Source organism: Octodon degus, unplaced genomic scaffold (assembly GCF_000260255.1).
Source record: "Octodon degus isolate 3935 unplaced genomic scaffold, OctDeg1.0 scaffold00246, whole genome shotgun sequence".
NCBI classification, from domain to species: Eukaryota; Metazoa; Chordata; class Mammalia; order Rodentia; family Octodontidae; genus Octodon; species Octodon degus.
In genome coordinates this window covers 1,077,657-1,090,430 of record NW_004524822.1, presented here as the reverse complement: position 1 = coordinate 1,090,430, position 12,774 = coordinate 1,077,657, and the positions used below count along the sequence as shown (strand labels likewise).

Below are 12,774 nucleotides of genomic sequence, written 5' to 3'. Positions count from 1 at the left end.
TTCTAATTTTATTTATTTTGTGTGTATGTGTGGCCAGCTCAGCCCACCAGGGGGCGGGGCTGGCTGGCATGTGGTGCTGGGGGATTGAACCGCGGTCCCTCTGCTTTGCTAAGCTTGTTTTAAGTAGGTGCTTTAGACCACTGAGCCATCTCACCAGCCCCTATTTATTTATTTTTAACATTTAAAAATCAGATTATATTTCAAAAACAGGACAAAGAATTCTACAGTTCTCATGTTTGCACAAAAGTTCAAAAATCCCACCACATACAACCCCGAAGCAGGACAGTCCACAACATTCCCCCTCCTGTCTCTCGCTTAAAAATTGTCTTTAGATCAGTTTTTTCTTCCTCTAAATCTTTTGAGGAGCTTTACAGTATCCCATGGCCTTCATAAAAACACAAAGGTGGCTAGATTGTTTTTCCAATATAGCTTAGAATGTCAAAAAGATTTATTGGTAATTTACAATTAACAGCAAACTCTAAACTGAGGCATTTGTGGATCACAGGCCCAAGGAGCACTGTTAATACTGTGTTACAGGCTGTGGTTGTCAAAGAAATGGTGAACATTACAAATCTTCTGGAAATACAGTGGGAGACACAATCACAACACAATTCTAAGCGTATTAGGAAGAACAGGTTAATTGACGTCTAGTTTGGGGATCAGGTTTGGTTTTTTTAACATTTATAATTTGATGATCTTTTTTATGTATTTGGTACAAGGTCTTATTACACAGCTCGGACTCGTGGTGATCCTGTTTTCAGCCTCCCCAGTGCTGGGATTACAGGCCTGCACCACCATGCCTGGTCTCTGTGGCTGGCTCAGCGCATCCGAGAGCAGGGCTGGTGCAGCATGTGATGCCTGGGATTAAACCTCCCTCCCTGTGCTTGCCTAAGTAGGAGCTTAGTCCACTGAGCTATCTCCACAGCCCCTGATTTCATTATCTCTATGGGTGGTGGCAAACCTGTGGCACATGTGTTGCTTTTAAGACAAAATATTTTAATGTATGAGTTGTTTTTTCTGACTACAGCCTCTGTATTCAGGTTTAAGTGCAGTGTGGGTGCTTTGCGGTACATAAGTGGGTCTGGGGTTGCAGTTTGGGTTTTAGTCTCTCAAAGATTTGTCACTGCTGAATATTCAGGAGCCAGACTAATGCTTGGGATTCACTGCTAGGGGGCTGGAGCAGCCGCCTGGGTGCAACACTGTCACTGCCACTGGATCCCCATGGCCTTGCACTCAGAGCAAGACAGGGTTAGGCCAAATGGCTGGAGGAGGCTAGGTTAGGGCAGCCTCAGCTGGGGAAAGGGGTCTATCCAGGGCTTAAGTAGCACAGAGGAACGAGGACTGAATTACCTAGGATCTTTACCTACTTGGACAAAGCTTGCGTCATAGAGGACTGGCACAGCTAAGAATTTTATTCTTTTTTTCCTGTTTCATCTGGAAGGCTGAACTATACCATCTGCCCCAGTTTGTGAAGTGCTTGCTTTGTCCTTTTCAGTTCATGGTATCTACCTTCTGGTGCAGAAATCAGCCATCTGCGACTCTTGGGGAGACCCAATGGCCTTAGGAGTGGTTCCTTGAACAGGCCGAGAGCCCGTGGGTCTTTTCTCTCCCTAATATTTTTAATGCCCACGTTCTAATGTGAATGGGTGGGAGCAAACCAAAGATCACGACACTGGTCACTGAAGCGTGGAAAGGCAACCAGACGTGGCGAAAGCAAAACCACGCGCTTCTGTGTACACATGCGGCGAGGCAAGGCAAGCGGCAGGGCAAGAGCCACCATCACTGTGCGGTAGAGATGAGCCCAAGCAGGGCGGCCAATGTCTGCAGAAGCTGCCATGCGCCAACGGCTGCAGCCGGGTGCTGCTAATACAGGTGCTCTGCTCTGCTCTGCTCCCACTGGAGGTTAGTGAAAATGAAGATGGGATTTTCTTTCTTTCCTTTTTTTTTTTTTTGCTATTCAAAATCAAAGAACCCTGAATTCTAGTCCATACCTTCATTTAAAGTGTAGCTGTTGGGCCTGGGGAGATAGCTCAGCAATCTGAGCATCTGCCTGGCAAGTGAAAGGATCTGGGCTCAATCCCTCGTACTGCATGCCACGCCGGCTCCGGAACTCTGGGCACACTGTGCCGGCCACTGAAACCAGACAGGGTAGTGTATGCCTGTAATCTCAGTGCTGGGGAAGCTGAGACAGAAGGATCACTATGAGTCTGAGCACCCTGTACCAAGTAAATAAATACATAAATGATTAAGACTAAATGAAAAATAAAGTGGAGCTGTCACAGATTTTTTTTCTTTTTTGGGGGATGAGTTACATTCCCAGCTACATTGGGAATTAAGGTACTACATGAAGATCTATTTATTGACCAATCATTCCATCAAGATACTCAACTGTTTTGGAGCAGTGGGTTATAGGATTGTGATGTTATATGAATGCATGTACCTTTATTCCTGTGTGCATACATATATTACAAACACACACACACACACACACACACACACGAGTATGCAGGTTTTCCTGGAATAAATGAAGTTTAATGTAACAGCTGATTTGCAGGCACGTGTACATGAAAATAAAACTCTGGTTAGTATCAGATGGAAGGGAACCCTTTAAATAGGTACTTTTTAATTGAAACACATGTATCTGTATTGTTTTAGCAGAATCAGCACCTTCTAGAAAGAAAAGAAGGGGCTAGGGATTAGCTCAGTGGTACAGTGCTTGCTTGGCAAGTGCAAGGTCCTGAGTTTGAGTCCCAATACTAGGGAAAAAGAGAAGGAACAGAGGGAGGGGTTGTAGCTCAGCCGTAGAGTGTGTGCCTATCATGTGAAAGATGCTGGATTCAACTGCTGCAGCATGCGCGCATGTACACACATATGCATGTGCACGTGTGTGCGCACACACACACACACCCCTGATTAGTGAATGCCTTGGCTGCCTGCAGGTTGTCACTGTTCTGCTCGTTACCAGCTGGTTCACATAGTGTTTTTTGTGGGCTTCTAAGAGGGAGGGCTCTTCTATCTGGGACCCTACCAATGCAGGTGTGGTCACCACTGGTTATCGGGCAGCATGGGAGTGACCACTCATCTGTGTGCTCTGGTGGGGAGAGGGGGCCCCTCACCACTTCTGCGCACTTCAGTGACAGCGCCTCAAATCAATCACAGTCCATCCTTGGGGAGATAACTGAAATTCACCATGCAGGCTGGGGGTACAGCTCAGGGGCATGGAACCTGCTTGGGAAGCACAATGTCCTAAGTGCAACTCCTCAGACCAAAAAAGCAGTAAATAAATTCACCAGGCAAAAGGCTACGCTTATTATTGTTGTTGTTACTGTTATTTTTTGAGATAGGGTCTTGCTATGTAATTCAGGCTGGCCTTGAACTCACTGGATAGCCCAGGCTGGCCTTGAACCCAGCTGTGGAGCCACACAAGGCTCACAGTACAGGTGGGTGCCACCATGCCTGCTCAAAGGTATGTCTTAATTTTCACTCTGGCCTCAGGACAGATCCTGATCATTTGGTCCTCCCAACTTTTTAAAGGAGGCTGTAGCACATGCATGTACCCTACACAAGCCTTCTGCACACTTCACACCACCTCCAGATTACTTATCACACTTAAAGCAAAGTGAATGCTGTTTAAATGATGGCTCTTTTGCATTTCTTAGGGAATCACGACAAGAAAAAAAAAAAAGGGTAGATGCATTCAGCAGAGTCAGTTTTTTTCCTGAATAGTCATTTCTATTGGTAGTTGATTGACTCAATGGATGCACAACCTGTGGGTCTCTATCCTGGGCTGACGCTCCTTTCAGTTCTCAGAGACAAGTCAACTGTGAGCAGGTGAGCTCCTGCGTCAGCCTGCCCCAGGGCCTCATATGGTGTAGACAGCGAGACCTCAACAGGTGTGCTCTTCCCACAGGACCGTGAGAGGAAAGGTGGAGGTGCCCCAGGAGATACCTGGGCCAGTACGACCCCCACCAGGGAGGTCAGGTCCACACCACACCTGTGGCCCAGGGGCTCCCAAGGGCAGCGCTCAAAGTGGCGGGAAGTGTTTCTATTCTTGGAGTTGATCAGCTGCCTGGTGAAACCAATAAGAAAAGAAGCCCCTGGCCTAGAGCCTGTTTTCTAAAATATGCTTTTGGAGGTTTCTAAAATGTGCTTTTAATGACAACATTCCCAGAAACGGAAGAGGAAATTTTTAATGACAGAGGAAATTAGTAAAAATGCGTATAGCAGAAGGCAATGGTTCCTAAAAATCAGTTCACAAGGAGACGAGCTACTCCCTGAGTGCATTATGATACGAGAACAGCTCACAGCCTCCCCAGCCCTCCTAGTTGTGAAACAGATTCACATGAAAATACCTGGAAGTGCATTTTCACAGAGGTGTGCTCCAAGGAAAGAGCAAGCACTCCAGGGAGGGCCACTTTTGAGCTGCCAAGTGAAATTACACTTGGGCCAGGCAGCCTTTGAGTGGAGAGGCTTTTTAACTCTCAAGCAGTGTTTTGGAACAAACTAAATTGTGCATACAGATATTTTATGGGTAAGCAGGGTCACTGGCCGGGGTTAGGCAGGCGAGGCAGGAAGGGTTCTGCAGGATGTGCCTGGGGTCCTCTAGGATATTTATGGTGACTATTACTTACACTGCTTTGAGGACAATCACTCCTTGTTTATTTGTAAACCCTTGCTTTTGTTCAGCTTTGATATAAATTTCATATTATTGTAGGGAAAAAGTGGAAATAAAGCAGGGACACCAACTCCCAAGAGGGGGGAAGCAGGCATTGGAACATTCTCCACTGTGAACTAAGGGTTGGGTCAAAGGAAAGACATTTGCCAAACACCTGACCTTTACGAGCTCCTTTTCCTACCCCTGTGGGCCTGGGCCTTACGGAGTAATGGCCATTGAGATTCATTCACCGGTGGAAGAAACAAACACAAATTCATTTGTTTTCAGTAAGTGATGTAAATTCCACTGGCACTGAAAAGCAGTGGAGGACATACTATATGCTCTGTTAGAAGAACCTTCACATCCTGCAGCAGCTACAAGGCCTCACAGCTGACCAGACACTTCTCTGTGTGGTTCTTCTTTTCTTGGGGTCACATTTATAAAGGTCTGCTTTCACTTACAAGTTACAAGGACATTAGTGTCAGGTAACGATTCCACCTACGTCACGTGGATGGTGACATTCAGAGGGTAATTTTACCTGGCATCGGAAGCCTGCTGGTTGGTTTCTAGGTCCACCTTTATTTTTCAGTTCAAACAAAATGGGGGTGGGGGGCTGGCCAGATAGCTCAGCAGACTAAAGCTCCTACTTAGGCAGAACGCAGCAGCCGGTTCAATCCCTGGGGTGGCGTGCCGTGCCAGCCCTGCCCCCGGGGCATGCTGAGATGGTGATTGAGACTGGGTGTGGTGGCATGTGCCTGTAATTCCAGCGCTTGGGAGGCTGAAAACAGGAGGATCACTACAAGTCAGATCTGTGTAGTGAGACCCTGTCAACCCTGTCCTAAATACATTAAAAAAAAAAAAAAGGGTGTAGCTCAGTGGTAAGGTGGTACCTGAGTACATACAAGGCCCTGGGTTCCCTCTCCAGCAACACACACACACACACACACACACACACACACACACGCACAAATAGGAAACACCGTGGTGGAAAATGCTGCCTTTTATGTCACACTCCTGTAATCCCTTAGTCCTCATAAAATAAACATTCTAAAGTATGAGCAATGGGAAATAATGTAAACTCTGCAAAACCGAAAATAAATGAGCTCCTTCTGAACTCCTCGGCGGCGGCGGTCCTTTTGCTGAACATCACACTCGGCTGCAAATCAGATCAGCAAGATGACCTGAACACAGAAGCCGGTGGCCTGTGTCCCCGTTTCTCCAGCGTTGCGTAACAAGCATAGTTCGCATTCACTGTCTTCTCCAACTGCAGCGGAAAGTCAAGGAGCCGTTTGTGTTTGAGGAGCCTAAAAAAATAGAAAAAAAAAATTATTTATCTCCCTTAGTGGTGTAAGTACTGTTTTTCCCTTTGGTGTTAGACTGTTGCTATATGGAAGCTCTGAAGTCGGAGACCCAAAGATCATTCAAGGGCTGAGAAGCGAATGCTGGCAGAGAGAGGCTGGGGCCCCACTCGGGGATTCCTTGTGGGATGTGGGCTCAGAGTAGATCCTGCCCTGTGACCCAAGTCAGCCCCCTCCCCCACCTCTCGCAGGCAACACCCAAGTCTAGATGCTTTGGATTTTTGTAGTAGGGCTGACAATGCGCCTGGGACCACGTGGGAGTGCGCGGACCACGGGCTTGCTGTTATTTTAATGCTTTGCTGCTTTCTCCCAGGGCAGGTTCTGTGCCACCTGCAATCCTGCGACCTTGCTGAGAGATGGTGATCAGAGTACATTTAAAAAATAAGAAAGACAAACGTGATCCCCCCTCTAGGAAAAATGTGATTGCGAAGTGGTGGGCTTTCTTCTGAATTCACACACATGATGACTTACCTGCCGGCTGTGAGAGTCTGCTGCACTGTAAGCCAGCATGCTGGCCTTCTGTGGCTGGCTGAGGGTGGCAGAGGGGATTTGTCTGTTTGTTTGTTTGTTTTTTAAAGACATAGACACAGGGTCTCCCTATGCAGCTCAGGCCAGCCTTCAGCTCACTTTGTAGACCAGGCTGGTCTCTAATTCACAAGGATCCTCCTGTTTCAGCCTCTCGAGTGCTGGGATTATAGGCATGTGCCACCATGCCTGGCCTCAGAGAGGATGTTTGATTAGTGTAAAAGCAGAATGCACCGATGCACAGGGTGGTGAGCGACTTCAAACGCTCCCCTAACATGACTCCATGTCAGGGGAGTAAACAGAAAGCAGTAAGCTGAAGCCTAACAACCTGAGGGAAGGAAAATACTTGAGATGTTAGGAGGGAGACCTTGCCCCTTCCAGCGGCTCTAGTGACCTCGGACAAGAGGGTCAGTGAATCCCAGGGGTATAGGGGACTGCCAAGCAGAGGGCAGGCCCTGGGGAACACAGACAACCCCGTGAAGGCAAGGCTGGGGCAGGGCCCCCCCCACAGCAGGGTGGCTGAGAAACTGCCATGCGGTGACCACAGCGCTGTGCTGAAAGGCCTGCAGCCCCACACTGTAAGGAAGCATGTAGGCTTGGCAACAGAGTTGAAAGTCTGACTATAGATAGAAAAAAAAAAAAATCAGATGCAACAGCTAAGGTGATTTCTTTCCTTTTTTTGGGGGGTGGTCAGAACTGGGGATTTGAACTCAGACTCTTGCCCTTATTCTACTGAGCCATCTCCCTGGTCCCTTAAGGTGAGAACATACAAATGAATCAATTGTTTACTTAGGGGGAAATCACTTTAAGAAGTTCATCCTGTAGGAAATATTTCAGAAGACAAGAATATATGAAATGTTCTATTTTGATATGGGAATTTTAAGAAATCAAAACATTTTCTTTTCTTTCCCTTCCCTCCCTTTCCTCCTTCTTTTTTACTTCTTCAGCACTGGGGACTGAACCCATGGCCCTACCTGAGCTTCATTCCTCTCCAGCCCTTTTTATTTTGACACTGGTTTTGCTAAGCTGCCCAGACTCAAACCTGGGATCCTCCTGCCTCAGGCGCCTGAGTAAGTAGCTGAGAATACAGGTGTGCACCAGTGCCCTTAGCAGGGAGTTTAAGGGGGAATGACGATGTCATGACTGTTCCTTTAGCTTCGAAAGGTCTCAGTTTAGTTAGCTAGGAGAGGTTTAATCACCACCGTCTTAGGATGCCAGGGAGGCTCCCTCCCCCTGCGCTGCCTGGCAGGGGGCAGGTGTTGGGAGGTGCTGCGCTCCGGGGCCCAGGTCACTGCCCTTTTCCTTGAAGCACAACGAGGATGAGCAGCCTTGGAGCTGCTGTGTGGAAGGGACCTGAGTTCTAGGCCTACTGCTCTTGGGGTTGCATCTGCTGGGGTGGGGTGGGTCCTGTCTGCAGAAGGGCTGACGTGAAGCCACCTGACGAAACATTCATTTACGATTATTAAGCATCTGTGCTCATTTCCATTCTAAAGGCAGCGGAGGGATGAACCGAGCTTTTATCATGCTTGGTGCTGCAAGCTTAATTCTGGAATGGCAATGCTTTGGTACGTAGCTGACACTTATAGCAGAACCACCATGACCAGATTCCATACTAAACAGAACTTTGGACCTCAGAATGCAGGAGGGGGGCACCTGAGTTTCTCAGGAGCCATGCCTGACTTTGTCGTATGTTCATTTGAATGAGTCCTCGCAAGGATCGAAGATGATGCAGGCTCGGACTGAGAAAGAAGAAATAGGGGTTCAAGCACCCCAAAACTGTCACCTGTGAACAAGAGGCTGGACAGCTGGGTCAGTTTCACTGGGAAACATTTGTTTTAATTAGCTCTATTTAGTGACATCCAGAAGAATGACTCATTCCCTATTCTAACAAGAGCAAAAGCACCCAGGGGGGTCTTGGGACAAGCAGTCAGAGCTCACATCCTGGTGATTTCTTGGATCTCACGCAGTCTCCCTGAGGGTGAGGTGGGCAGGAAGAGCAAGGATAGGGACGGAAGTAACGTGGTCATCAGCCAAGCGTAACTCTCCTTCCGAGGTTCCCTTCGGTTCTCCAGGAATAATGGATTTGTCTCCAGGGAACCCAGGCCCAGGATGACTCACACAGGAAATGGACCGGGCATTTCATGTTGTGACCATGCCGACTGCTGCCCAAGATTTAACATGTTTATTTTATTTACTTTTAATGTCTCCAAACCTCCGGCTAGTAGTAGAAATGATCTCTGGTTCCTCGGGAGAGGTGTAGGAAGTGAAAGGACATTTGCTGGGTCATTGTATCAAGGGGTCACAGAGAGGGCACGTTCACTTGGCAGAGTGGTCTTATCTGAGGACACTGGATCTATCTGCCATTGCTCAGCTGATGGCTTTGGACCTGCTGCCTGGCCGACTCAGGGCAGGATTTAGCAGGTCACAAAGAGGCAGTCTCAGACAAATGGGGTGGGGCTGGGGGAGATTCCATCTCAAATAGAGAAGAGATAGCCCTGTGATATTTCAACTAAGAATATGGACAAAGTCATAGCTTTTAATACTCAACTGTCTTTAGTTAAAGAAACCCAGCCCACTGGGTCAATGCCAGCACTGTTGATGGTGCAGGTGACGTAACATGCTACCTTCAAGGAGAGGCAGCACTATGCAGCAAGCAGGCAACTCCGCAGCCCGCAGGTTGGGCCAGCCCTCAGCCAACACCCATCCAGGGACAACAGCTGCTGCGAAGAGGGCTGTGGCCATCTGGGCGAGGGGCCGTGTGCACAGGCCAGAGCAGGGGAGGTTAACTGCTGCAGTTTGGCGCCCTGACTCCAGGCTGCTGTGATCTTTAGATAAAATCTAGAGGAGCATGTGCTAGGAAACGCGGGTATCTGAAGCGATAAAGGATGTGAATGTGCACATTAGTGAAGCAAAGGGCACGTCCCTTGACGTTATTTGAATCTTAACTGCAATAATGACGGTGTAATTGGGCTCATATGACCTCCTTGGAGAGCAAATGAAAGTTTACCAAAAGCCTGGAAAAATACTGTGCAAGAGAGATGAGACAATTATACATAGTTGTTCCAGAGACAAAGGACAGTAATGTAGCATTCAAAATTCTTGACATGAAGATATTAGTGAGGACAAGAGTCAATTTTTTTTTTTTTTTTTTTTTTTTTTTTAAAGGAATGGTACTGCTATGTTCCTAAGGCCTACCCAGGAAATCTGAGACATTCACCACACATGAAATTATAACGAAAGACTGTTACCATAGGGCAAATTTATGGGTGTCTTTGTGAACCTTGTCATCCTACTTCACATTCTAGTGTTTCTTTTTCAGGAATAAGGAAGCTAAGGCCTGTGGTGGTGGCTTTGAGCTAACAGGGCCTCTACTCTTCAGCAGCCAACACATAAAAACCTTCCCAGACACAAAACCCACAGGTCCACACACTGTCACGTATATGGTCTATCTCTTCACTGGCTAGGTGTGTAGAGTTCTAATAAGAAAGACCAAGAAGGGGGGAGAGGGATACCCCCCTGCTGACTACTGGAAGTGACAGCATTGGAGATGGAGGCCCTATGTGGCTGAGGGCCCTAACTCAGACACGGTGGAGCAGGGCCAAGCAGGCCCAGCTGAAGGTCTACAGTTGACAAGGACAAGGGGTTCTGGGCCACGCTATAGGAGGGGGAGAAAGGCACAGGGTGCTGAGGGAAGGACTGTCCCCTGAGGTGATGGTGAGGACGCATGTGGTGTACAGCATGGGAAAGGCAGCCCCAAAACCTTTACAACTTCTGACTGGGAGTTTTTCACGGAGGAGGATAAGGAGTGTGTGTGATCATTTTCCACATGACAAGAAGGCAGGATAGAAACCAGCAGGTGTGGCTACAGCCCTGAGAGGTGGCGAGGAGGTAGTCAGGCCCTGGGCTGCTCACAGAACTGCAAGCCAAGCCTGTAGTTCTTGTGGGGGGAGGAGGGGTGAGTATTGAGGACCAAACCCAGGGCCTTCTCACTGAGCCACCCCCTCACCAGGGTTTAAAATTTTTTAAAAATTTGAGATAGCATCTCACCAAACTGCTACATTTTCTGGCTGGGCTCAAACTTCTACTGGTAATCACAGCTTGCGATCAGTCTCCCAGAGTGCTGGGATCACAGGCATGCGCCACCATGCCTAGCTAAGCTCCACCTTCTTAAACCATGGGGACCTTGACTGCAAAAGCCCTCATATCTGCTGCCCTGTCCCTCCTCTGCCCACGGGGTCCTGAGTTGGAAGATCTGCTAATCTGCATGTGTCTTTTCATCGAGAAGAGCCTAAAACAACCAGATTACCCCAGTCACACATTAGGGGTTGAATGTTCTTCCCCATCCAACTATGCTGAGAGTCCTAACCCTGAACACCCCCACAGCGACCTTACTTGCAAATGGGGTCTTTTGCAGAGTCATCAAGGGGCCTGAAACCAACCTGGGCCTGAAACCAACCTGACCGGTGTCCTTATAAGGAAGAGAGTTTGGGGCAGGGTGGCACGCATCTCTCACTGAAGCACTTGGAAGGCTGAGGCAGAAGCATCGCCATGAGGCCAGCCTGGGCTACACAAACAAGTGCAAGGCCAGCCTGAACTACACGGTGAGACCCTGCCTAAAAAAAAAAAAAAAGCCCAAGAAAGAGCAGGCCATGGAAAGATGGAGACACAAGGGACAGCCAAGTGACCAAGAGGCAGAGTGAAGTGACACCACTGCCTATCTGTGGCGGGGAAGGTCCCACAACATCCCCAGGGGACAGGTAATAGCCCTGATCACACACTTCTACCCCCAGGGCTGCAGGAGAACAGAGTGGTTCTGTGTTAGGCTACCCAATCGTGGTCCTCTGTTGCAGCAGACCAAGGGCCAAGCGCACCAAGGCTCCTTAGCACAGTTCTAACTCTGGACCCAGAAATGGGCATACGAAGGAAGGAAAAGTGACGGCTTGAAATGACCCCAAATCCTGGTTTCACTGTTCCACATCCGTATTTGTAAATGGCATGACTCGATGTCCATGGAACTCAAGTGTGGGGACGCTACGGGCCCTGCACTGACACCTGGGAGTGGGCCCAAGTTAGGGGCAAGGGCAGCTATTAGGTGGGAACTTGCAGAAGCTAAAGGAGTAAATTATTGATTGGCTCATTTTTACAATAAGTTTCAGAGACACAAAACAAAAAGCATGTGAACGGCTGAAGGAGGTTGCGGTGGGATACAACAGCCTACCTGGAGCAGGTCCGCGGGGGCCTTGTCACATCAGAACAAGCCTTTGACTTGCTCCGTTTCTGTGTCAAGGTCTATATCATAGAAGCAGGGCCGAGTGGGCAGTCCTGGCATGGTGCTCATCTGGAGGAGAAAGCAAAGTGTTACAGGAGCAAACAGCACCAGGGGATGGCGTTGAGCACAGTGTACCCGTGGACGCAAATCCTATCCTTCTGCACAGCCCCACAGGTCCTGATGCTCTATGGACACTCATCTTTTTAAATTGACCACCTGCTATTTCAGTCTTAAAGGGGAAGAAGTGGATGCTGACAGCCTATAATTTTTTATTTTGTTTTATTTTATTTTGTATTTAGTACAGGGTCTACGTAGATTTAACTGTGTGCTGTCTCACTACGTAGATTTAACTCATAGTGACTCTCCTGTTTTCAGCCTCCCAAGTGCTGGGATTACAGGCATGCACCACCATGCCCACCCTGACATCCTGTAAATTTAGACGGCGGAGCTTCTCTGGGGCCCCACAGCACGCCGCAGGAACCAACAGTGATTGTCTAAGTCTTTTTTCCTCAGTTAAATCTGATCCTCATGAGATCGGCCCCTCCAGCTGCCGGGGGCGGTGGGTGGCGGGCAGCGGGTGCGGGCGCAGTGAGCCGCCACGGCCTCCTCCTCAACCTGCACCTTCCTTCACAGAAGCGGTACTGGCAACCGCAAAGCTTATGGTGCTCAGAGCACAGCAGGAGGATTGCTGTCTGGACACGAGAACCTTGAGGACAGAGCGCCAGCTCCGCACTGAGTGCTCTGCCTGTTCTATCTGCTCAGCAGCTGACAGGGAGGTCAGCTTGCTATTTTTTTTCCCATAGGAAACCGAGGTGAAGACAAGTGGCCCTGGCAAAGCCACACACGCGGGTCATAAGTGACAGAAAGGCAGTCTGACGATGCCCAGAAAGTCAAGGCTGGCTCCACTCAGCTCCCTGGAACCTCCTGAGCAAGGCCCTTCCACCTCACATTATTTTATTTTCTCTTGC

The 12,774-nt window shown here is 48.6% G+C and overlaps 1 protein-coding gene across 1 annotated transcript in view; it reads right to left on the bottom strand.

Moving 5' to 3' along the window:
• Window positions 1-5,639: 5,639 nt before the first annotated feature.
• The window catches only part of Mthfd1l (methylenetetrahydrofolate dehydrogenase (NADP+ dependent) 1 like), a 222,858-nt gene continuing 215,723 nt past the window's right edge, over window positions 5,640-12,774 (bottom strand). The window contains exons 27-28 of the mRNA XM_004645991.2: window positions 11,756-11,875; window positions 5,640-5,958 (exon numbers count right to left, since the gene is read on the bottom strand). Of these exons, the coding sequence (XP_004646048.1) occupies window positions 11,786-11,875 (90 nt within the window). The 3' untranslated portion in view covers window positions 5,640-5,958; window positions 11,756-11,785. The remainder of the gene's footprint in view (window positions 5,959-11,755; window positions 11,876-12,774) is intronic.